This window comes from Brachyhypopomus gauderio, chromosome 3 (assembly GCF_052324685.1).
Source record: "Brachyhypopomus gauderio isolate BG-103 chromosome 3, BGAUD_0.2, whole genome shotgun sequence".
In the NCBI taxonomy this organism is placed as follows: Eukaryota; Metazoa; Chordata; class Actinopteri; order Gymnotiformes; family Hypopomidae; genus Brachyhypopomus; species Brachyhypopomus gauderio.
Window position 1 is genome coordinate 190107 of NC_135213.1, and position 25036 is coordinate 215142.

At 42.0% G+C, this 25036-nt stretch overlaps 1 protein-coding gene across 1 annotated transcript; it reads left to right on the top strand.

Moving 5' to 3' along the window:
• Positions 1-588: 588 nt before the first annotated feature.
• LOC143509870 (NACHT, LRR and PYD domains-containing protein 3-like) lies at positions 589-20544 on the top strand. Its single transcript, XM_076998680.1, has 10 exons — positions 589-737; positions 4708-4812; positions 4918-5025; positions 10901-12955; positions 13930-14103; positions 15452-15625; positions 17250-17423; positions 17643-17816; positions 18700-18746; positions 18910-20544. The coding sequence occupies exons 2-10, from the start codon at positions 4763-4765 to the stop codon at positions 19443-19445; spliced, it is 3492 nt and encodes a 1163-aa protein (XP_076854795.1). The 5' UTR covers positions 589-737; positions 4708-4762; the 3' UTR covers positions 19446-20544.
• Positions 20545-25036: the final 4492 nt, after the last annotated feature.

Below are 25036 nucleotides of genomic sequence, written 5' to 3' on the forward strand. Positions count from 1 at the left end.
ATCTAATGTTATGTTATCTTAGATAACACTTTGCAATTGAATAAATGTACTAGGTTATTTCAATGTCTTAATTATTTATATGGAGTTGGCTCCAGTAACATATGACTTAACTAACATGCACTTTGAAAGTTATTATGAACTGATGCTGAAGATGACCACTCTTATCTATCTGGATATCCACGTATCCACGTGTGAGAGGAAACGATGGTCTACAAGCGCGTGTTAGAGGGGACAATGTTCCACAGGCAGGTATGAGAGGGATGCTTGGTGAACTAGTGTTTGTGTCACATCCTCTGTGTGCAGAGAGTTCCAACTGACACGCAGGTGTCGTCAATTCTGGCTGTGAAGAGCACATAGAATCTTTAACCATGCAACGCAGAAGGAAATACGTCACACCAACTTGAATTCAAAGCATGTGTTTATCTCTCTATCTCATCGTTCACACACACACACACACACACACACACACACACACACAATGAGGTATGATCCGGTGAGATACTAACAGGTTATTCGGGCTTGTGATACAATAGGATTAACATGTGGTCATACTGGTTTTCTTCTCAAGAGAAGTAAGGTGCAGCCAGATTGAACAGTGAAGAAACCATGTATAGTAACAAAGTCATTAGTTACAAGAAGAGATTGTGAGTATGCAGTATGTTTGTGAACAATGGGCATCCTGAGGAAGACAGATCTTCCATTTCTTCCTGAAGACTTTTAGACTGAACCCACAAAAGGTAACACTGATCCCGGGTTAAAAATAAATAAATAAATAAAAAACCTAAGAGATGTGGGGTTTATGTTTCCCATTGCTAGTAATAATACACTTCAGGCTTAAAACAGTGAGGGGCTTAATATTGTCAGCTATGTTTCTTGATAATCTGTGTGTACTGTTTATCTATGTTTCTTGTTCAACTATGTGTACTGTTGAAGATAGCATGATGCACAATGAAGTTTGATTAGTGATATTAGTAATGTGGGAACTGGTCCAGTTATGGCTTTGTGGGTAAATGCTGGTGTTTAAAATCTACTACGGGGAGTTAGTGGAGGGACTGCAGCAAGGGGAGCCATGGGAGAACTGGTACTGGGGGAACCAGTACTGGGGGAACTGGTACTGCATGGGGGAATGTAGACATAGGGTGATATAAGGGGGCACATGGAGGGAATGTAGACATAGACTGATATAAGCCGTGAAGCTGCATTCTAAATGAGTTGCGTATAAATGCATGTCAGAAACACTGATGCTGCAGATGTTTGTGCATCTGGAAAGAAGTGTTATAGTTGTGACTGTATATACGATGTAACAATGTTATTGTTGGTTTCATTTCTGTATTAATATGTTGTTATAAATTTTTTTCTCATTCTGTCTGCCCTCTTGCTGATTTTGTAAGTTTGCACACTGACAAAGAAATGAACAGTTTATAATTTTAATGGTAGGTATGATATAGAATGTTGAGAAGAAAATGCAGAAAATCACATTATAGAAAATATATAAATTGATTTGCATTTAGGGCGTACTCACACTAGGCACGGTTTGCTCGTTCCGTGCTGGGGCCCGGTTATCCCCCCTCCCCACTCCCCCGCTGGCCTGCACTCACACTCGCTTCAGCAACCCGGCCCGAGCACGCTTACGTCATCACAACGCCGCTTTATTTGGAAAAAAGCGCGCTCGCACAACACTATAGAGTTCACGATTCTCTTTTTATTGTATTTTTGGAGTCGTTTTGGGAGTGCAGAAACACGGTGCAAGCACAGATTTATCGATAATTTAACACAACGATTGTCTGCTAATCGCTTTGCCGCTATGACTGTTTAACGTGAGCGTCGCATCACTGATGTCATGTTTGAGTTCCAGCGAAATGAACCAATCAGGCGAGGCACCAAGCGGGCCCGGGCACGGATAGCGCTCACACTAGAAGCGAACCGTGCCCGAGTCCACATGAATCGTGCCCTGGCCCACCTCTTCAAAGCGGGCCCGAGCACGGTTAACTGATCCGGGCCCGGGCACGGTTGGAGCGCTCACACTAGCCAAACGAACCGTGCTTCGGCAGGCAACCGTGCCCGGGCCCGGATCACAGAGCCTAGTGTGAGTACGCCCTTAATTGAGTGAAATATGTTTTTGATCCCTTAACAACCAATTAAGTGTTCTGCCTCCCACGCACGGACGTAATTTGGGGGGGGGGGGGGGGGGGGGGACATGTCCCCCCCACTTTTTCAAAAGCCGGTTGTGGTCCCCCCCAGTTTTTACGGTTAAAACCAAATATTTAAATAGCGACTAATTCATGTCCCCCCCACTTTTGAAATCAAAATTACGTCCATGCTCCCACGGACAAGTTAGATACTCCTAATTTCAACTTGTCACCCAAATTAAAGACCTGTCACCTGTATAAAAGACACCTGTCTACAGAATGAATCAAACTCCAACCTCTTCACTATGGGCAAGATTAAAGAGCTGTCTAAGGATGTCATGGACAAGATTGTAGATCTGCACAAGGCTGGAATGGGCTGCAAAAGCATCACCAAGAAGCTGGTGAGGAGACAACTGTTGGTATAATTGTTAGAAAATGGAAGAAACACAAAATGACCATCAGTCAATCTCCTGGTTTGGAGCTCCACACAAGATCTCACCTGGTGGGGTATCAATGATGATGAGAAAGGTGAGAAAATCCTACAACTACATAGGAGGAGCTTGTTAATGACCTCAGGGCAGCTGGGACCATAGTCACCAAGAAAATCACTGACAATGAACTACGCTGTAAAGTATTTGTGATACTTTGTCAAAGTCAAATCTATTTATATAGCGCTTTTTACAACACATGTTGTCACAAAGCAGCTTTACAACTGTATGGGTCCAGATCCCTAATGATCAAGGTAGAGGCGACAGTAGCAAGGAAAACTCGCTATTATGGTGGGGATTAGGAAGAAACCTTGTGAGGACCAAGACTCAAAAGGGAACCCATCCTCCATTGGGGGGCCCGCTAGCAGAAGTCCGTATTTATAGTTTTAGTGTTTAGTTTTAGTATAGTTCTATAGTCATAGTTATAGTTCTAATTCCAGGCCAAGTAGAAACAGTCTCTTCAATGCAGATGGTGAGCCTCTGGTAGGAGTTAGCATCAGCGTGTCTCTTGTGGCAATTCTTTGAGTTTGTGCATAGAAAGTGAATGAAGCAGACACATTTGCTGAGAAGAGCGAGATTTGTTTTGTGCAAATCCAATATCAGAGTCATACAAACCTTCCAGAGTCATAACTGAAGGGCAGTCCAAAACAGAAATATAACGGAGACGTAAACAGGGGTTAGACATGACTAGACAAAAGAAATAAAATTAGAGACAAAATGAAACACTGACATAAATGAGAACTAAAACCGTAACTAGAATAGACGTAACAAACGAGAAACAGCGGAACCCATGAAACACTGTGAAACACAATAACCAAGATCAGTATAGACTTCAACAATCAACAATAACCTGCAACCTACTTAACCAAACACAGGGGATAACAAAGAGACAAATCAGGAACAACTGACAGCAATACAAGAGGTGGGTTTACAAATGACAAGGCATGAAAGAACAAAGGCACATGAAATATCAAAACAAACATTCAGAGGAAGGGCTAAACAGGAGACGCAAACCAGACTGACAGGAGGGGGTGGAGCTAAGTTTGACAGACCCCACCCCCCCCCTACCCCCACCCCCAAAGTTGCACTACACCATGGTGTTCCAATAAAAATCCAAAAGCAAAACCAAAACCAAACACTAAGAAGAACTCAACAAAGCAGGAACCAGGACAGAGATACCAGAAACGAAGCCACAACAGGGACGACAGAGGTAAGTATATTTAACACAGTGGTCACAGGTACAGGAACAAAATGGGTGATATAACTCGAGACAGGACAGACAGCACCTAAAACAGGACTTGAAACAGGCATGAACAGAACAATATGCTTGGGAACAGTAACTGGGACCAACATGTATCCTAGGGCAGGGGCAGGGAACAAAGGCATTGACATAGAGCTCATGCTAGACAAAACTTCAAGTACATGACTCCATAGAGTATCTCAAGCTCCCAAGCAGTCTGGTGGAATGGGGCAACCACCATAGTGCACAGTGTTCATAACAGACTGGGAAACCTCTGAAAGTCCCACACGGACCTTTAGGACATGCAGTCTCTAGAGTTCTCCGATGAGTCCTTGGGACAGGATGGACAGGCTCTGTCATGGGCTGGGCAGCCTCTGGAACAAGTCTGGATTAACAGAGCATCAGAGCATGGTTTTGGAACAGGCCCCTTATGTGTTTGTTATGCTATCCACATTTAGCCTGCGTGTCCTGAGAGATGTGATCACAAAAGAGCTTAATTGCTCATTGGCTAAAACCACCACAACAATGTCACCTGCTCAGTTTCCTTCACTTTGGTCATTTACATTTACAGCATTTGGCAGACACCCTTATCCAGAGCGACTTACATTTTTTTATCTCATTTTTATACAAGTGAGCAATTGAGGGTTAGGTGCCTTGCTCAGGAGCACCTCAGTCATGGCCTCAGGTCTGGGAATCGAACCCACGACCCTCCGGTCACAAGACCAGTTCCCTAACCACCAGGCCATGACTGACTGGTGACTTTTATTTGTTCGAGAGTATACCGCAGTGACATCAGGTTTGTTATAATCAGTGTTTCAGTGACCTCCTCTTTATTATGAACTGTTGACAGGGAGCAGGGAGTATCTGCAGTGTCCAGCTGTGTGTGTGTTAAGAGGAACAACTCCATGATGAAACGCCGTAACTCCAGCAGTGGAGGAGGAACCTCTGACGCAAAGTGAGGAGCTTTACATAAACTCAGGAAACAGGAAGAGGGAATATTCAGGATACATGAGATGTAGTGAAGGCTTCAATTACTCAACACTTTCCTCATATTCTTCAGGGTAAAGAGAGCAGCATCTCCAGCACCCAGCTGTTTGTCTATGAAGAGTGACTGGTCCATGCAGAGGGACCCTACATTCAATCGTGGACCTGTGACCTCTGACCCCAAGTGAGTGGCACCACTTTAAAAGACAAACATAGGCTCTACACTACACTCTATTTCCCACTTAGTAGCACACATAATGCCCATATAGGCTATAACACACGCTAGTTTTTATGGATGCTGTAAATAGGCTACAATTTCTAACTGAAGCTATAATAAAATGTAGCTGAAAACAGAGCAATCAAACTGTCTGAACATTTGAAATCTTAAAACTGTTTAGCATGTGTATGTAAGCAAATGTATGTATTTCTTAGCAATTGAACAATTGAACAGTACATTTTACAGTTTTAAGCTCTGTAACGAATGGAGGAGACAAAGAGGGATCCTTGTGCAAAAGCACAGTGCTTTTTATTTGGCAGATAGACACAACCAAAGAATGCGAATTGTCAATGCATGAACGGGGTTTATCCAGTGTAATTGGCTGGGAGTGGTCAATCTGGTCCGAGGTCGTAACGAGAAGGCAGAGTCTGTAAGGTACCAGAGGGCTAGGCAGGTCGGTTCACAGGAGAATCAACAGAGTAGTATAACGGTACGCAACATAGTTGGCAATACTTCGCGACTGGGAAGTGAGACGGAAGTGTTTAAGAATGTTAGGAATGTGGGTGTGGTGACGGGGAACAACTGAGTCCGGATGGCTATCAGGTGTCATTCTTGATAAGCTAATTTGCAAGGACTTCTCTCATTAAGTGATAAACTTTTCAAATATATTTCTATAACATTATATATCTCAGATATATCTCGGAAATACTATGGGTATAGGTCTAGTTTATTGTTCAAAAAATGTTTCTCAACAAATCCATCAAAGAGCCTAAGATGGTCCCATATTAGTACCTGTAACGCGTGGATGCGGGTGGAAGGACGAGGCACAGACTCCAGCTCGCACACTCAAGCGTCACTTTAATGAGTGTTCAATTCAGCGCACACAGCGCACATACAACACAAAAACGAACGAGTGACACTCAGACAAAGACGAGCACAGGACACTGCACGAACGCACAATAAATAGACTGGCAACACATACCCTTGTGATCTCGAGACAAGGCACAGGTGAGACTACGAACACGCTCACGGACAACCCACACCCACGGAAGTACATACATGGACATAACGACACGCAGACAACGTAGCGGCACGCCCACAGGGAAGGGTCCGGAGCTGTCACCGTAACAGAACCCCCAACCAGGGGCTTGCTACTCCCGGATCGTCCCGCACAGCTGAAAAGCCCCGAACCTACACCGACGGGCAGGTCCGGAGCCGCCGGGATCACGAGCCTCCAAGAGCCCTCTCCCCCGATGGTGGGAACTGCCATGAACAGCTCTAGAACACCCTCCCTGGGTAGACAGGGGAGAAAACATTAAACAACGGCACAGCAACCAACACACACACAGGCACGTTAAACACAAAGGGCACAAGAGGGAACAGGGGGTTCGGGAAAAACACTGGGACAGACACAAACACAGTTACTGACAGACACGGGGGCACGTTTATCATAGCCAGGAGAGCGGCCAAGGGAGAAAACGCCCCCTGGCCTGCAGGCGCTGCAGTGGGCGGTACTCCCTCCGCCCTCGGCGCAGATCCCCCGCCCACGGCAGATGCCCCAGCAGCTCTCTTGGTGGGCGCGCATCCCGTCGCCGGGGAAGCTGTTGGAGGACGCGGCGCAGGGTACGCCTCCCGCCTCTCCATCTCCCGCCTCTCCGTTTCCTCTCTTCAATCTCCCCCTAGGGGACCCCCGCCTCCTCTGGGCGGTCGCTCTGCCGGCCCTGTCCCGTGTGTGGGTTCCTCCACCTCCATCTCCCGCTCAGAGCCGCCCGAACTCCAACTCATCGGCTGCTCCGGCGTGTTGGCCCGGGAGCGGTCCATCGGGCTGCCCTCGGGGTAGGGAAGAGGCATGCCATCTTCAGCACGCCTCTTCTCCCTCAAGGTCTCACCGGAGTAGTCTGTTGCAGAGGTGGGGACTCGAGTCACATGACTTGGACTCGAGTCAGACTCGAGTCATTAATATTAAGACTTTTGACTTGACTTGAAAAAATATTCAGAGACTTAGACTTGACTTGGACTTTTACACCAATAACTTGGGACTTGAATTGGACTTGAACCTGTTTACTTGCAAAGACTTGATTTTTTTTTACCCCAAATCTAAATTTTAAAACGCATATTAATATTTATAAAGTTCGCTCCATTAATTTCATTTCCGTCCTTCTGACGCAGACCGGCGTTACACCAGATTCTGTGACCGTCGAGTTTTGTGACCACAGGGGGTGCTATTTCACAGTTTCTGTTCAGAGGCACAAACGCTTTACGAATGCTACGTAAACTACGCTGATGCACTTTCTTTACTCGTTTTGTTGGTGTCCACGAGCCAAAATATGACAGATGTTTATATTTACATTTATCGTCTCTTAATTACATAAATGTACTTAAACAAGATTTACCATCCCCTCACCATTGCAGACAACAAAGAAATCATGAATGGGATGTACAGGTAAGCCTTTTTAACTGGGGTCACCAATTCTGACGGCAGCCATCAGAATATGTGACCCCACTGAATCTCCAGGTAACAATAGTAGCCTACACTGTGACCCCACAATAACAGAAAACAATGAAAAAATAACCCTAACCTTTTATTAGTCTATATTTAAACATTTTATCCAAATGTTTAGAATAACCATTCGTAATGACAGCATCTTGCTTACGATGAAGCTTGCTATTTTCGTGTAAAATGATGTAACGAAACATTCTTGTTTAAGTACATTTATGTAATTAAGAGAAGATAAAATGTAAATGATCTGTCATCTTTTGGCTGGCGGACACCAACAAAACGAGTAAAGAAACACATCAGCGTAGCATTCGTAAAGCCAGAGGCGGTCTTTGCATAGAGGCGTGGCTAGGCAACTGCCTTGGGCCCCTCCCACTGCAGTCCACTGTAGGGGCCCCCTCACTAGCTAACTTATTTCTCGCATATTAATGTTGATGGGCCCCCTAGCTAATGTCGCCTTGAGCCCCCAAATTGCTAAGTCCGCCACTGCGTAAAGCGTTGGTGCCTGTAAAAAAAATAGACTCGAAAGGACTTCAAATTCCAAGTTTCAGACTTGGGATTTGACTTGACGGTTGCTTGTCTTGACTCGAGACTTGACTTGAGTTGACTGTCTTTGCTTGAGACTTGACTCGGGACTTGAGGATAAAGACTTGGACTTACTTGAGACTTGCAAAACACTGACTTGGTCCCACCTCTGGTCTGTTGGCATTGGGCTTACCCTCTCCGAGTGTGACGCGCCCTCGGAGTGGTCGGACGGAGGAGGGCTTACGTCACATTCCCCCTCACCGTAGTATAAGGTGGGGACGGAACACTCCGATGCAGGAGGGCTGACGTCGTCTTCCCCCTCACCGTAGTATACGGTGGGGGCGGAGTACACCAACGGTGCATCCGTCATTACGCTGTCTTCTGGACAACCTAATAAAACCAGAACAGCTAACCCACAGACATCCTAAACGGCAATGGCCATAACAGTGGTTCTTGAAGCCCTGACTTCAGCTGCAGTCCAGTCTTTGTGAATCTCCACCACATTTTTGAATGGGTTTGTTTCACAATCCTCTCCAGGGTGTGGTTTTCCCTATTGCTTGTACACTTTTTTCTACCACATCTTTTCTTTCCCTTCACCTCTCTATTAATGTAGTTGGACACAGAGCTCTGTGATCAGCCAGACTCTTTAGCAATGACATTTTGTGTCTTGCCCTGCTTGTATAAGGTGTCAATGGTTGTCAAGTCAGCAGTCTGCCTCATGATTGTGTAGCCTAGAGAACTAGACTGAGAGACCATTTAAAGGCTTTGCATGTGTTTTGAGGTAATTAGCTGTTTAGAGTGTGGCACCAGGTGTCTTCAAAATTGAACCTTTTCACAATATACAAATTTTCTGAGATACTGAATTTGGGGTTTTCATAAGTTATAATCATCAAATTGAAATATATCAGTTTGGGTGTAATAAATGAATACAATATACAAGTTTCACTTTTGGAATGGGATTACTGAAATACATTTTTCATGATATTTTCAACTTTTTCATGATATTCAAATGTTATGACCAGCACCTGTATAGTACTTTTCCAAAACAAAGTGTTTCACAAAAATAATTTTTACAGATAAGGTTATTTAGAGGTTTCACTGTGATGCTTGAAGGAGGAGGCACGACGAACAAAGAAGTAGTGAAACGTACACACTTTAATGAACATAAAACGAAAAGTTAAGCACGTATAGCACAAGTATGCAAAACACAGTCACTGACACTGGCATGAATTTTAGACAAAGACGAGCACGAGACATTGCGCGAACGCACATTAAATAGGTGACTAACACATTCCCCCGTGATCACGAGACAAGGCACAAGTGAGACTGACGAACACGCTCACAAACGACCCACACCCACGGAACTACAAACATGGACATAACTACACGCAGACAACGTAATGACACGCCCACAAGGAGGGGTCCGGAGCTGACACCATGACATTCACCTGTTAATTCACAATCTCTTAAATATTTATTTATTCACTTATTCATATCTATTTACTTAAACAATTTATTCTTAAATAAAGATGTGTCAAACAAGGAGGAAAGTAAGTGTGTGTTATTTATATCACTGCTGCAAACATACACATGGGCTCCGTCCGAAATGCAGTACTTCCTTCCTATTCAGTAGACCAAAGCAGTACACAAGATAAAGTGTAGAGTGTCCGAATACATAGTAGGCATTAAACAGTAAGTGAGAAGTACCCGGATGGCCTACTGAATCGGGCGATACTTACAGCACGCGGTCCTATCCCAATAATTCAACTGGAGCAGTGAAGGAGTTTGGAGCAGAGAAAAAAGGTAGCTAGTCGGCTGTTTACAAATATAAGTAAGATACAATAGTATATATGCAGAAAAACTTAAATTAAATTCAATACCCTTTTAAAGACCTTACAAAAAATGTTTAAGACCTCATCGCCACTTTAAGTTGTAATCAGCAACCGATCTTTAACAAATTTTATTAATTGTAATTTGTAATTAAATCTAAACACGACCATACAACAGAACAGATACAGTATGAAGAAATAAAGGTCAAAATGATAAATTGAACCAGGGTTAGATATACTAAAATATAACTGGTCACGACAAGAAACAAGTAACTCTTAGCTATTCATCACCTAGGACAACTTGGTTAAACTGGTGAATAATAAATAGTAATAAACACAATAATCATGACATGTGCCTCAATGCGTTTGTTTTGCTTTCTAATGACTCTTCAGTTTGCATCAACTCTGAGTTCTCTTTATGTTTAGATTAATATACATTATATAATTAATGCTGTGATGGTAATGCTTATGTGACGTTTATGTATAAATGAAGCTTCTGTTGCTGCATATGTGGTATGTTCATTATTTCACAATAAACGAGCACCTTCGGAGTGTCAACACCAGTGTCTGTGTCCGAGCTCTCCGCATAGCGGCAACCCCGAAGCACTCACTCTCTCCGGTTACAAAGCGCATCTCAGGACGTGGGACTTGGGCCATGAATGATCCTATAGCGCCGATTCTGATTTGATGTAGTATGTTTAGTGTAAATGCTTTCACATTGTTAGGGCTAAGTGGTAGGGTGTGTGTGTGCAAGTGTGTGTGTGTGTGTGTGTGTGTGTGTGTGTGTATGTATGGAGGAGAATACATGTACACTTAAAACAATAATCACAACATCATAAAAGTTTGTTTTAAAATGCTTCTTAAAAGCAAATATAGAATCAGAATGCCCGATCAGTGTCAGTATGTGTGTATATTTAGTCTCACACCATCTCCCTTGTGTTTCAGTATGGTTGTTGAATCTCATCCTCTCTTCTCCTTTATCTGTTAACAGGGGGAAGGATGATCTCCAGGTGTCCAGGTGTGGAGTGTGTAATCATGATCCCCAGGTGTTAAGGTGTGAGCAGCAACTGAAAGACAGAGTTTCACAGACACAAAGAACCTGCATGAAGAAAAAATATGAAAGTTTATTTGAGGGAATCAAATCACCAGAGAATAAAACCCTCCTGAACAGGGTTTACACACAGCTCTACATCATAGAGGGAGAGAGTAAAGGAGTGAATGAAGAACATGAGGTTTTACAGATGGAGAAAACACTTAGGAAAGAGCTGGTTCAAGAAACTCCCATCAGCTGCTCAGACATCTTTAAACCAGTAGAAGGTCCAGAAGGAGACATGGAGCAAGAGAACAACAGAGATGTGAAGGCTATTAGACACACAGAACCAAAACAAGATGAAGGCCCAGGAGAACCAAAGCTCAGAATTGTTCTGACTAAAGGCATTGCAGGCATTGGGAAAACTGTCTCTGTGCAGAAGTTCATTCTGGACTGGGCAGAGGAAAAAGCCAATCAGGATGTAGATTTCATGTTTGTGCTTCCTTTCCGGGAGCTGAACTTGATTAAGGATGACCAGTACAGTCTTCATAAACTCCTGTGTGACTTCCATCCTGAGATCAGAGATCTTGACCCAAAGATATATGATGAGTGTAAAGTTGTGTTCATCTTTGATGGCCTGGATGAAAACAGAATTCCACTGAACTTTTCCCAGTGTGAACAAGTGTATGACATCAGAATGACATCAACAGTGGGCATGTTGATGTCAAACATCATCACAGGAAAGATGCTTCCCTCTGCTCTCATCTGGATAACCTCCAGACCAGCAGCAGCCAATCAGATCCCTCCTCAGTACATCAACCGTATGACAGAAATTCAGGGATTTAATGGCCCACAGAAGGAGGAATACTTCAGGAAGAGAATCAGTGACCAAGACCAAGCTGAGAAAATCATCTTACACATAAAGACAGCTAAGAGTCTCCATATCATGTGTCATATACCAGTCTTCTGTTGGATCTCAGCCACTGTGCTGAAGGAAATCATTAAACAATCTAATGATGCCCAAATCTTTAAAACTCTCACTGAAATGTACATACATTTCTTACTCACTCAGATGAATATAAAAAAACAGAAATTTGGAAATAGTGAAAAGAGAGACATTGCAACACTCCTGGAAATAAACAGAACTGAGATTCTGAAACTGGCTGAACTAGCTTTCAAACAGCTGCTAAAGGGGAACGTTTTGTTCTATGAAGAGGACCTGAGAGACTGCGGTATTGATGTCAGTGAGGCCTCCGTGTACTGTGGGATCTGCACTGAGATCTTCAGGGAGGAATCTGTGCTTTACCAGAGGAAGGTCTACTGCTTTGTTCATCTGAGCTTTCAGGAGTTCCTGGCTGCTCTCTATGTTTTTCACTGCTATGTGGAAAAGAATGTGGAGGTGCTGGAGATCTTTCTTTGTGGAAGAACCAGATCTCTTGATGATCTACCTATGTTTGATTCCCATTTCCCAAAGTTTATGGATATGAGCGAGAACAAGGAGGCACTAGAGGGTTTTAAACAACTAAACAGGGACAGGTCTGACAATGATCTTCTCCATGAGCTGCTAAAGGCAGCAGTGTGTAAAGCCTTAGAGAGTCAGAATGGACATCTGGACATTTTCCTACGTTTCCTGCTGGGCATCTCACTGGAGTCCAATCAGAGACTCCTGCAAGGCCTACTGACCCCAACACAGAGCAGACCGGAAAGCATCAAGGATACAATCCAGTACATCAAAGACCAAATACAAACAGTGGCCCTCCCTATTGACAGATACATCAACCTGTTCCTCTGTCTGACTGAAATGAAGGACCAGTCTTTATCCAGAGAGATTCAGGGGTATCTACAATCAGAGAGACACTCAGGACAGAGACTCTCTCCTGGACAGTGTTCAGCACTAGCCTGCATGCTTCTGACCTCAGAGGAGGTGCTGGATGAGTTGGACTTGAAGAAATACAACACATCACAGCAAGGTTATAGGAGACTGATCCCAGTGGTCGCACACTGCAGAAAGGCTCTGTGAGTGTCTAAACTATCAGTTACCGAATAATTTATGTTCTTAAATCTATTCTTATATTAGCCTAAATCTTTCTTTGACCCTCACAAGGAAGATACCAATAGCTTTAGTGTCATGCGGTTTATTTAGTTTTGGTGACTAGGAGTTCCCCTGCTAGTCACACACACAACATGCAACATGTATAAGACTCAAAGATGAGCATGAGACAAGACTAATTCACTCAATATATACTCGTTACAAAACAAGCACCGTAGGTAACACATTAGACTTGAGACGCGTGAACACAAACATCTTGGGTGTACACACCTGGCTTTTCTGAGGTTTGCTTGATTCATTCGTTAATATTACTTATTGAATTATTGTAAAACATAATGGTGCAAAGCAAGAATAGGATGCCAAGCCGAGAATAAGTTCAAACGAAGGTGTTTTATTCTACAGACACACACAACTTTGGAGCACACACACTTAGTCAGACATCAACTGACAATGCCTTAGACAACATGCACACTTAAATACAAGAACATAAATGAGATTCATGGGCAACACATAACATTATCAAGACAGGAGGCATGTGACAAAGATGAACACACATGCACATACAAACACACAGGAATGTAAACACATACACAGACAAATATATACATACACACGAGGGTGGAGTCAAAGTGCGGCACCATGACACCTGCGTCTCTATCACAACAGCTCCAGGTTCTTTATTACTTCTGTCTTCTGGATCTCTATTGCTGTTTTATATATTTAACAAAAATGATATAAATATTTAGATGACATTGGAAGTTTTCATTAACTGCAAGTATTTTTATCCAATATCTCTCACTAGTTTGTTCACTAGGATTGCTGATTCAGTAAAAGTCCAGTGTTTCTCTCACTAGTGTGTTTGGACTAACTTGCTTGTTTTCTTCCACAAGAACCAAACCATTTCTGTGCAGTTTGATTTAAATTTCCTGTGTATTTTCAGACTAGGTAACTGTCATCTTGACACAGATTTGTGTGAAACTCTGTGCTCCACTCTGGCATCACCAAATTCCCCCCTGAGAGAATTGCATATCGATATCAGCACACTGGATGATGAGGAACTGAAGCTGCTTTCTGATGGGCTAAAGAGTTCACACTGTAAACTGGAGACGCTCAGGTGAGCACACTGTAAACTGGAGATGTTCATGTAGGCACACTGTAAACTGCAGACCCTCAGGTGGAAATACTGTAAACTGGAGACCTTCAGGTGAGCTTTGTCAATTCAGAGTGGATTGTAAAATGATAGGCTGTGAAACCTTACTAAATACTGTTCTACAACAGTAATTTTTAAACAATACTATAGTAAGAGGTCATTAATGTAACTTAATTTGAGGTGATAAAGTATTGGAACTCAATATGGCAGAGGAGATCTTCCCAGAGACAAACTGGACAATGGCATGATAGAAATGAGTTAAATGTGTTCAGCATTAAATGTGTTTGGAACACCCGGAACATCTGCTTGTAATGATTGTCAGCAGCAGGAGTGACGAAAGTGCAAGAGAATGAATATTTATTGAAGAAGAAACAACAAAGTGCTACAATACAACATAGGAACCAGAAGGGAATAACGCTAAACACCGAAGGGATCACCAAGTTAGACGGGAGAAGGAGGCTACTAGATGAAGACGACAAGTACAGGATCATAACGAGCTAAACGCGTGACTAAAGGCTAAGGGGAGAACATATTACAATAAAAGGAGCAATGACTAAAGGGAGCGAGAGAGAGAGATGAATGACTAAACAGACTACTGAAGAACATAAACTAAACTAGACTACAGAAGAACCTGACTAGAGTAAAACATAGCGAAAAGGAAACTAACAACACAATCCAAACTTAAACCGAGACATACTACGAGGAGCGGGGAGGCAGGGCAACAAGGAGAAAACATATTACTACAATGGAACTAGAGACAAGACAGAGAACAAGAACAGGCACCATGATAAGCAAGAAACTTAGAAAAGAGCAGGAAAGCAAGGAGGGACTCACATACAATGACCACGAGGGTAGACAGGGCAGGGGAAACTAAATGCACAAAAAACCAGGAAAGTAAACAAGACACAGGTGGAAACATTGAGGACAGGGGCGTGGTAGACAGAAGGGAAACCAAGAAAACGGGGAAGCTAGGCGGGACACGGGAGGAGGGTGGAGCTGGGCGTGGCACTGCTCATGTAGTTTTCACTTTGACCAGATGCCTCTGAAAAGTATTTTTCATAATCAAGATTAGTTTTTTTCTTCAAATCTTTCTGCCTTTTAATCAATACCTTTATCACTAGATTATTTATTCTACAAGAATTCTGTATATTAATGTACAAATAATTATTAATAAATACATTTAAATTAATGATTTAATTTAATCATTTTTTATTATTATTTTTTTAGTAGTAGTTATTTCTGTGTGACGAGTTTTATTCTTGAATTGACTTTTTAATTTTAACACTGGGTTTTATTTTCTTCTTCTTTGCAGTCTTACTGGGTGTAATCTCACGGCAGACAGCATTAAAAGTCTTTCCTCTGTTCTGATTTCATCAATGCCCTTCCTGAGAGAATTGGACCTCAGAAACTATGACTTTCACGATTCAGAAGTAGAGCAGTTCTGTGCTGGACTGAAGATTTCACACTGTAAACTGGAGATTCTCAGGTGATCTTTTTGTTAATTCAGTAAAATAATGAAAAATCTAATGGGTAGATAAGTAAAAGGAGATTGAATGAAACCCACATGAAATGACAGATTGAGTGAAAAGCCACGTGAAGCACAGAGATAGTCTTTAGAGATGAATGTGTTTGTTCATCTCTGTTATTTATATCACCTGTCGCATGTCTTGTTAACATTATATGTTGCACATGTGTCTTTTTTTTGTCCATGTATTTAAGTGAGTGTGGTGGTTTACATTTTTGTCAGCTCTTGTCTTGACTTCGTTCTGCTATTTGAGTGCACATCTGTCAGTTCTTGTCTTGACTTCGTTCTGCTATTTGAGTACACATCTGTCAGTTCTTGTCTTGACTTTGTTCCGCTATTTGAGTGCACATCTGTATGTTCAGCCATCGTGTTTGTAAATAATGCGCAGCACAGCCTGCTCTCGCCTTGCATATTGTATTCCCCTCGCATCGTCACAACAGCACCATGGAGCTCTTACTAGATGTTATCTGGTGTGCTATGAGCAACAGGCACTACATCATTATAGAACTACATCAATGATCACCCTGATAGATATGACGGGTCTGACCCAACCGTTCTGCGGTATCCCACATTGTGCACTAGAAAAGAAGGTTTCAGAACTTTTATTTTCAGTCACATAAGTCAAAGTCAAATTTATTCATATAGCGCTTTTCACAACACATGTTGTCACAAAGCAGCTTTACAATCATATGGGTCCAGATCCCTAATGAGCAAGCCGAAGGCAACAGTGGCAAGGAAAAACTCCCTATGATAGTGGGGATTAGGAAGAAACCTCGGCAGGACCAAGACTCAAAAGTGAACCCATCCTCCATTGGGTGGCCCGTTAGCACAAGTCCGTGGTGCACATAGTGGTTCTACAATTATAGTTAAGGTTCTTGTTCCCCGGCCAAGTGGTCACAGTCCCTTCGGTGCAGATAGTGAGCCTCAGGTAGGAGCTAGCATCAGCACGTCCTCTTGCGGCAATGGCACATCCAACCCCGACATCAGTACATCCACCGGGAAGCCAGACCATCTCCCAGGTGCTTGTAGGTGCTTGCATGCAATCGTCTTGGGTAGAAGCATGCAAAAAGATAGACAATACAGACTAAGTGTGTGGACATCAATTTAAACCACCATTGGTTTAAATGTACATAGCTCACGTGCAAGTGATTAGCATGTGGCTCCGGCAGGCTAATTTATAGCAGCATAACTAAAGGGAGAGGTTCAGAGGTGACCGCAGTCATGAGGGCTCACTGAGACATTGCTTTAACACATATATTTTAATATTTAAGTGTCTTCTTATGTCACAAAACCTTTTTTTGCTTTTCGAAGCTGCATACAAATCTTTCTAATCTAGAATCAGAAGTTACTGGATGAAAACAGTGAATGAGAAAGAAATCCATTACTGATTATGTAAATGCAATACACTACACTACACAATGTAAAGTACAATACACTCATTTTGTTACTTCCAATAATGATTTTAGTCAAGAACCCCATCAAAACAACTTGATCAATCATCATGATCCAAATTTCTTTTTGTCTTAATGTGTTAAAAGATTCATTAGTGAATATAAAATCTGGTGTATTGCCTCTGCCCTTGCAGACTAGCAATGTGTAATCTTGGAGAACAGACATGTCAAATTTTGGGCTCAGCTTTACAACTCACAAAGAACCCCCTGAGAGAGCTGGACCTGAGTAACAATGATGTGCAAGATTCAGGAGTGAAGCTGCTCTCTGCTGGACTGAAGAATTCACACTGTAAACTGGAGATTCTCAGGTGAACTTTCTGTGAAGTCATTGTCAAACGTAGACTGAAGGCTCACCTGTTAGACTACAGCTGGACAACCATTAAATATAAATCACCCAACAGCCTTAGACTACAGCTGGAGAGGAGTGGCACAGCTCCATGCTTGTGTTGCCATGGAAACAGAAACATTAAATATCGTTTTTGCAATAATTGCCATGTGTAAATGTATTTTCCTCTTTTCTCTGCTAGATTGTCTGGGTGTTTGGTCACAGAGGAAGGCTGTTCTTCTCTGGCTTCAGCTCTGAGTTCAAACCCCTCATACCTGAAAGAACTGGATCTGACTTACAACCACCCAGGAGATTCAGGAGTGAAGCTGCTCTCTGCTAGACTGGAGGATCCCCACTGCAGACTGCAAACACTCAGGTATGTAGGAAAACAGGAAACAAAATACAACAAAGGTATTAGAGGCAGAGGTAACAGAGGCATCAGTGACACGGTGTCTTTGTTTTACAATTCTTTACTCTCATTTCTTAAACTGAGTTCACATCTTCAAACTCTTCACACGAAAATGCAGCTCAGCACAGTAGCGCCCTGCCAACCAAAAAAGGCACAGAAACTACCAAAACACATGTAAAGTACAATAGAATTAATGTGGATTGTTATTATTATTACTTTTCATGTTTGTGTGCCTGAGATCCAGCTCTTTTTTTAGCAGGTCAACCCAAGGTTATTATTGTTAACAAAACGAACAAAATAACAAAAACTAGAATTGGGAAAAAGCATTTAAAAAATGTAAAATAATAATATAACATAATAAAAAAATATATATATAATTAAAAGAAAAAACGACAACTAACTGAAACTCTGGAACTATTATATATTTACAAAAAGTAACTAAAACTGCTGAAATTAAAGATAGAATACCCTTCGTTTTCATGATTTTCAATTTACTTGTGGAGTGATAAGCCTTGTGGACTGAAATAGTTAGCATTAGCTAACATTAGCAGGTGGAACTGTACAGAGCCTCATGGCTCGGTATGTCATTTCTAGTTTAAAATGTAACTGAATACATTTTTTAAATGAAAATTATAATTATAAACTACCAAACCTGTTTAAAAATGAATTAAAATTAATTGAATTTGAAAAAACTGAACTATAATGAAAAATCCAAAACGATTATAACCATGGGTCAAACAAACTGTGTCAAAAACGTTTTTGAAGTCCATGAAACATGCAAACATTTCTATTAAGCTATATTATATTTGTGTACCTGTGTAAGCATGTCAATGTGTGTGTGTGTCTTTAGGGTGGAGCATACAGGGAAGAACAGAGTCAAACCAGGACTAAGAAAATGTAAGCAGGAGTGTGTAATGTTCACAAACACAAACACAAACACGGATGCACACACAGACACACACACACACACACACACACACACACACACACACACACACACACACACACACACACACACAGTATTTGTGTCCTGTCCTCTAATGCCTTTTCTTGTGTGCAGATGCATGTGAGCTCACACTGGACCCAAACACAGCACACACACGTCTCTCTCTGTCTGAGGGGAACAGAAAGGTGACATGTGTGAAGGAGCAGCAGACGTATCCTGATCATCCAGAGAGATTTGATGTCTTGTCTCAGGTGATGTGTAGAGAGAGTCTGACTGGACGCTGTTACTGGGAGGCTGAGTGGACTGGAAAGGGGGCTGCTATAGCAGTGACATATAAAGGAATCAGCAGGAAAGGAAACAGTGATGACTGTTGGTTTGGAGGGAATGTAAAGTCCTGGAGTCTGGACTACTACAATAGCAGTCACACTATTTGGCACAATAAGAAGGAAACTGCCATCCCTGCCCCCCCCTCCAGTTCCAACAGAGTAGGAGTGTATCTAGACTGGCCGGCCGGCACTCTGTCCTTCTATAGCGTCTCCTCTCACACACACACACTCACACACTTACACACATTTCACTCTACATTCACTGAGCCCCTCTATGCAGGGTTCTATGTGTATTCCACAGTGTGTATGAGCCAGCTTGAATAGCCTTCTGTGTCCTGGAGGAACACCTGAGCCTGCAGGGAAGCACACACCTCCACACACACACTCCTCTACACACACTCTTCTACACACACACACATGGTGAACAACATGACTGATCTGATGAACATCAATATACACACACCTTTGCTGGGGTTTACACACACACTATGCACCAATACAGTTACTGACAAATATTCAAAGTTTACATCTAAGCACACCCATACATGTGAATGAAAGTCCCACTAGTCCTGAAGCACAGCTACAGTTGTTTAAGTTAATTACCCTGATCAGTTTAACAAAACCACCATCGAGTACTCCCCACTAAGTACCAACACAGCTATTCAGACCACTTATTCACAATCACTGATCACTATATATATAAATCCAGCCCTCACCATTAGCTATATTCCTAAATCTGTAAATGTGCAGTGATTGATCAAGAGAACAAATCTGGAGACCAGTAAGCTGTCTATAAGTTGGTCTATAGGTCTGTCTGTAGGCCTGTCTGTCAATGTGGATAGCAGTTAGCCTATCAACACTGGGGCCTTGTGTTCAAGTCCATATCTGAGTGGAGTTTCTATGTTCTCTCTGTAACTGCATGGATTTCTTTCCATAGATGGAGGATAAATAAAGTGTCCTGGTCTGTGTGTTTGTTAAGTTATCTGAGCATATGTGTGAATGTGTCTACATGCAGTGTCTTGAACTGTCACCCATTGATAAGTGTTGTAAAATGTCCTGAACTGTGTCACCCACTGATAAAATTGTTGTGAAATGTCCTGAACTGTGTCATCCACTGATAACAATGGCATTAAACTTTCTGAACTGTACCCATGTTACATTTAAGGTCTTCAAATTCTCATGTTTTAGGTAAGACTCATCACCTCTTTACAGTTCATTACCAAATATGTTTCTAGTTATGTTACTGATGTTTTGACTTGTATGTAATATATTTCTTGTCTATGTGCAAAATGTGTAATGTCCTCCGTGGCTGTGCAAACTGTGTAATGTTCTCTGTTTGAATGAAAACTGTGGCTTTCACTTGCCTTGATCAGTGAAGTCATGTCATTTTGTAAATGAAGCGCTTGTTACATGCCATAAAGCAGCTGAACAAATGCATGGGTCTATTTTTAATGAGCCAGCCAGGGGTGACAGTGGCAAGGAAAAAGACCTTGGGGATTCGTTTTAAGTTGCCAATATATATATATATATATATATATATATATATATATATATATTTATTAGTGGTGGGACTTTAACGCGTTAACTTCGATTAATTAATTACAGGAAAATTAACTAATTAAAAAATTAACGAACTAAATAAATTAATGCATTTTAACGCACGAGACACTTTTGCACCGTGGAATGTTCCTCAGTGCACTGTAACGTTTCAGGGGGAACAGGCGTGACGCAAATGCAAGATTTGATTAGATTTAATTAAATGACAGGTAACAGATACAAAAAGGGAAATCAACACGACAAGGAAGTAAGTTAACTACGGAGAACAAGCGACAGACCCAGGAATAACCAAACAGACAAAGTAACAAACACATCTCGACGGACCTCTATAAATGTAGAAACATACGCGCAAACATGATTTGAACAGGACAGAACTACGGCACAAAACTCAGACCAACAGGTAGAAACATGAAACCCAATAGCCAGACACGTCGACCAAACAAAGACCATTACTTAGAAAATTAACACAGATTTACCAGGAACATAACAGACACCTTGAGACGGGATGGGATGGCTAAGCAAACACGGAGACATACACGCAGGCTTAGACAGACGAGACAAAAAGCACAAGGGAGACAGGGATCACAGCGAACGCGTACGGCAGGCAAAAAACCGAGCGAGGGCAAGGAAGACAGAGGGAAGCACTACAAACAATGACCGACACGGAGGACTGAAACAGAAGGGAAGATATACTCTAAACAGGGGAGTGAAACGAGATTCAGGTGTGGGCACTAAAGATGGCGGCGGAACAGACACAAGGGAAAGCACAGAACCGGGGAAACTAGGTGGGACCAGGGAGGAGGGCGGAGCTGGACGTAACATGCACGAGTTCCAGGCAGACAGATTATATGGACGCACAATAAGATGAGCATGATGGAGATGACTAAAGAGGCTACGCTGGTGGATGGGAAATTTAAATATAAGAAACCTCCAGATGGAAGTACAAACAAAAATAGTGTTATTTGCACTTTATGTAGGAAGGAGTTTGCTTATCACAGGAGCACTTCCACCCTTCGTTACCACCTCAACGCAAAACATGTTGGTGCTAACGCGCAGGTCAGTAATGATAACTTAGCTGCTAAATGTATTCCTAGTACAAGCAGTGTCGCCAGTCAACACTCGACCACATGTCGGGGTTCAAATTAAGAAACAAAATTGACCAATTCAGTGGCGAGATGGATTGTTGTAAACTGTAGACCGCTCTCTGTGGTCGAAGGCTTAAGTAAGACGCGGCAAGTTTAAACACCTCCGCCGTTCGCGCGAGGTGTGCGGAGTTGTGCGCTACGGTCACTCGTGAAAGTATAATCCAGGCTTTACAAGAAGTGCTGCTGCGTCAGCTGATGCAAGTTACGAACTGCCGTTCAGAAAGACAATGTCGAAGAAAATCCAGCAGCTGTATGATGAGGAAAGGGAAGTAAAACAGGTTATTGTGAAGAGCACCACAAATTAGTGATGTGTCGTTCGTGAACGATCCGGCTCCAAGAGCCGGCTCTTTGAAGTGAACGATTGGAACCGGCTCCACAATGGGAGCCGTTTTAGGATCCTATTTGTGAGCCGCTTTTTCCTTCAGTATTGCGCTTGTGCTCTGCAAGTGCTCTGCGAGTGTCCGTGCGCCGAAAATGACGCAATCGCGGTGGCCCTGCCCCTGCATGAGGACCCCGTCCAAAGCGAGGTTGTGCACCTCTTCAGCGCAATGAACAAAGTTATGTTATGTAAGTTATGTATGCCGGGTTCATACACCTTTACAAGGTGGAATTCAAGCACTTGTACATCACTTTTCAATATTGAAAAAGGCCATTTTCAATATTTCCCAGCACCTTAAACTTAAATATTTATACATATACTCGGAATTATTCGAAATAATTCGCTTTTTTATCACATCGATTCAGTCAGACAGCTATTTGTTGTGAAACAAAATACAGTTACATTTTCAAGTACTTTAGCCTTTTGCACTTTTCAAACCTGGAACACAATGCAACATTAATTTTTGTCAGGTAAATGTTCCTTCCCCTGTTTTTGAGGGGTGTTTCTTTATAGTACCACATATCGTTTTGGACAACACTGCAAAGAATGTCTCCACTGCCCGCATGTCAAGCGTGTGCTCCACACATCTGACCAATCACACGCAGCTTTCAGTAAATAATGTGGTGGGAAAACACTGAAAAAAAAGTTATCTCCACCTTTTTTGTGGAAACGGCAGGCAATTGGCCAAGCTGTATTGCGTTCCATTTTGGTGCTATTTTGTGATAATTTAATAATTGGTTATAATAAAAGTTTTATTTATAAAGCATTGTTATGCAGCATTTTAACTCATCACAAGTGCTTAACAACAGGGCTCTCAAGTTTTGGATTCATGCCAGAGTGTGAGAGTTGTTGACGGGGGGGGAGGGGGGGGGGGGTTGTATACGTTGTATATTGCAATCGATCGCCAGTGTCACCAATTGTGCAAGTTCTCCCACTTAAAAAGATGAGAGAGGCCTGTAATTTACATCATAGGTAGACCTCAACTATGAGAGACAAAATGTGAAAAAAAAATTGAGAAAATCATTTTGTCTGACTTTTAAAGAATTTATTTGCAAATAATGGTGGAAAATAAGTATTTGGTCACCTACAAACAAGCAAGATTTCTGGCTGTCACAGACCTGTAACTTCTTTTTTAAGAGGCTCCTCTTTCCCCCACTCATTACCTGTATTAATGGCACCTGTTTGAAGTCGTTAACAGTATAAAAGACACCTGCCCACAACCTCAAACAGTCACACTCCAAACTCCACTATGAGGTGTGAGTGCATGGATGTGTTATAAAAACTTGTAAATAAATAACTACTAAAAAACTACTGTACTAGGGTTGTGCCGATGGATGATATCATTGTCCAGTGTCATTTATGACCCATTTATGGTAACCATCGCGATGCTGGCTACGGGCCTGTATCTAGGTTATAGCTCGTTTTTTTCTACATGCCTGTATTAATAAATTTTAAACATTTCATGTTATTCACGCAAATAGCACAAGCCTGCTCGTTGTGCGTCGGGAAACTTGCTCATTGTCAACCGAAGAATGACGTTCAACTTCAGCGAAAGCATTAATTTTGCAGTGCAAATTAAGGCTACAATATAAAATTGACATGAAGGTGTTTGTAAACATGTTTATTATAAGTTGAACAACAACACGTTTACATGTCAATGTTTCTGGCCAAAAAAACCAACATGTTTACTCTATCTGGTTTTAATCTGCGGACTGGGGTCACCACACTACCCGCGATGCTGAAAACCCTTTCTGAGGGCGTGCTGGTAGCGCATATACAGAGATACTTACGTGCGGTTGTTGCCATTAGCGGAAACCTGATTTGGTTATTTTTCCACCATATCAGTGGATCCTCTTCCCCATCTATAGAACTTTCCTGCAGATAGATGGCCATTTCTGCCTCAGCTCTTTGCTCGTCCATTAATTCTCTAATTCTCGCCTATCAAACGGAATTAAATTGGTGCTTTTAACTGACGCAATTACGTTAACATTCAAGCGTAATTGTATTAGAATGTTAACGGCTTTTAAGTCCCCTGTGGTGCTGCATTGTCTGAGCAGGTGGCTGGCAGCAGATTACCCTCAGCTATACAAAATGTGGACTGTGTAAGGTGCTCCTACTGGTGAAGGACATTCAGGTTATTTTAATTAGTTTAACAGATACCAAGAAAAACACTCACATGTTATTGACCAAAATGTATGTTTTTCTTTATAATCCCACATGAATAATTAAAGTCTTAGTGCAATCTTTGTAGATTTTTCTTGAATAGTTAAATTGTCAGTTCTGAATATGTACAGGACAGATTGAAATTACATTACTCTCTTACCCAAAGTTACATCAATAAAATAAATATTAATGTATGTAGCAGCAGTAAAGTAAAGTTCCTTTACAACAGGGGTGCCCATTACGTCGAAGGAAGTGTCGGTCGATCGCGAAGGAATGAGGGTAGATCGCATTCCATTAAAAAGTAGTGGATGAATGACAGGCTATCGTCCATCTGCACTGACGGTTGTATATATACACCGCCCCGGTAACAATTTACGTTCGCCTTTACGTTGATGCATTTAATGTGGTAAATGACTATACTAGCTGTAAACATCTGGTTTTTAATGCAATATCTACATAGATGTATGGAGACCCATTTCCACAACCATCACTCCAGTGTTGTAATGGTACATTGTGTTTTCTAACTCTGTAAGGAGGCTATTGGATATTTAGAAAACCCTTGAAAACCCTTGTGCAAGTAGGTTAGCACAGCTGAAAACAGTTTTGCTGATTAGAGAAGCTATAAAACTGACCTTCCTTTGAGCTAGTTGAGAATCTGGAGCATTACAATT